This window comes from Oryzias melastigma, linkage group LG24 (assembly GCF_002922805.2).
Source record: "Oryzias melastigma strain HK-1 linkage group LG24, ASM292280v2, whole genome shotgun sequence".
Taxonomy (NCBI): Eukaryota; Metazoa; Chordata; class Actinopteri; order Beloniformes; family Adrianichthyidae; genus Oryzias; species Oryzias melastigma.
The window spans coordinates 17,308,682-17,310,185 of record NC_050535.1 but is presented as its reverse complement, the minus strand read 5'-3'; the positions used below and the strand labels follow the sequence as shown (position 1 = coordinate 17,310,185).

The following is a 1,504-nucleotide window of genomic DNA, read 5'->3' as shown; positions in this document are numbered from 1 at the left end:
TTGATATCATTTTTGAGAGTCCTCCTTTACAGTATGTAAACAAATTAAAACACACAACACACCCACACGTGTATATATGTTAATATTTATACAGTATATATATATATATATATATATATGTGTGTGTGTGTGTGTGTTCATGTATACAGTATATATACATATATATATATATTCTGTATATATATTAACATATATACACATACACACACATATACATATATATGTATGTATATGTGTGTGTATGTGTATATATGTTAATATAAATATATATGTATATGTGTGTGTGTGTGTGTGTATGTATGTGTATACATTTATATGTATGTGTGTATATACATATATATATTTATTCTTCTTTAACAAAGCTTCAGTTGTCGTCAAAATGTAAAAAATTACAGAAAAAAGTGGAATACTTGGAAAAAGGGAGTACTGAATTTGTTGTATTTTTATTATTTTTTTACCCAGGATGCAGCTGGCGCAGGATCTAATCTTCAGGTTTATGCAGTCCGCTTACGCCCCGGCCAGGAGATTCTTGGATCTCTCCAGGCTTTTGTTGAGGAGCGCCGACTTCAAGCACCATTCATCATGACCTGCGTGGGCAGTGTCACCAAGGCGACACTGCGACTGGCAAATGCCAGCGCCACAAACACAAATGAGGCAAATCACATGTGGATTTAACAAACAATAACTTTTGTTTCAAAAATAAGATATGTAAATTAATGTAAAATGGAATTCAAAAGAAATGATGGATTTGTTGGAATGTTTTCCCCTCAGGTGATTCATCTCTCTGGACGTTATGAAATCGTCTCCCTGGTTGGAACTCTTAACAGAGACGCTCACCTCCATATTAGCCTGTCTGATGCTGAGGGCAGGACCATTGGTGGCCACGTCCTGGGAGACCTGGAGGTGTTCACCACGGCTGAAGTGGTCATTGGTGAGGCGGCAGACTTGCTTTTCATTAGGGAGATGGACGACCAGACAGGTTTCCCGGAGCTGGTTGTAGGACCACGTTCAACAACAAAATAATCTACCCAATTCATAGTCAAAATTAGCCCATTAAAGTGATCAGCAACCAACAAATCAGGGTTGATTAAAATTGTCACCTACTTAAGCGATTTGAGAAGATACCTTTTGCTGTTAGAGTTGTACAGAGTAAAAAGCTTTCGTCTTGATGAGTTTGCTACTGTAATGTGAGTTTCTAAGCACCGTTTGTGAACTTTGACTCCCAATAAAATTCTTCTAATTAGAAAACAAATATTACTTGTTTCTTTTAAATAATAAAAAATATACTTCTTCCATCAAAACAGGAAAAACAATTTCTGTCAAACAGAATAAAGATTCATATTTTTGCATATTATAATTTACATTTTTTTACAGAGATATATATATTTTTTCAAGATAGATAATACGTGTAGGTTTTTTGTTGTAATGTCAGCATTTAACTATATATATATATCTATATATGATGCCATATATATTATATACAAATTACTATAAAGTTTTAATA

At 33.8% G+C, this 1,504-nt stretch overlaps 1 protein-coding gene across 1 annotated transcript in view; it reads left to right on the top strand.

The window, feature by feature from the left end:
- The window catches only part of LOC112157744 (bifunctional protein GlmU), a 3,881-nt gene extending 2,633 nt beyond the window's left edge, over positions 1–1,248 (top strand). Inside the window, exons 2-3 of the mRNA XM_036210449.1 lie at positions 463–654; positions 772–1,248. Of these exons, the coding sequence (XP_036066342.1) occupies positions 583–654; positions 772–1,023 (324 nt within the window). The 5' untranslated portion in view covers positions 463–582 and the 3' untranslated portion in view covers positions 1,024–1,248. The remainder of the gene's footprint in view (positions 1–462; positions 655–771) is intronic.
- The last annotated feature ends 256 nt before the right edge of the window (positions 1,249–1,504 follow it).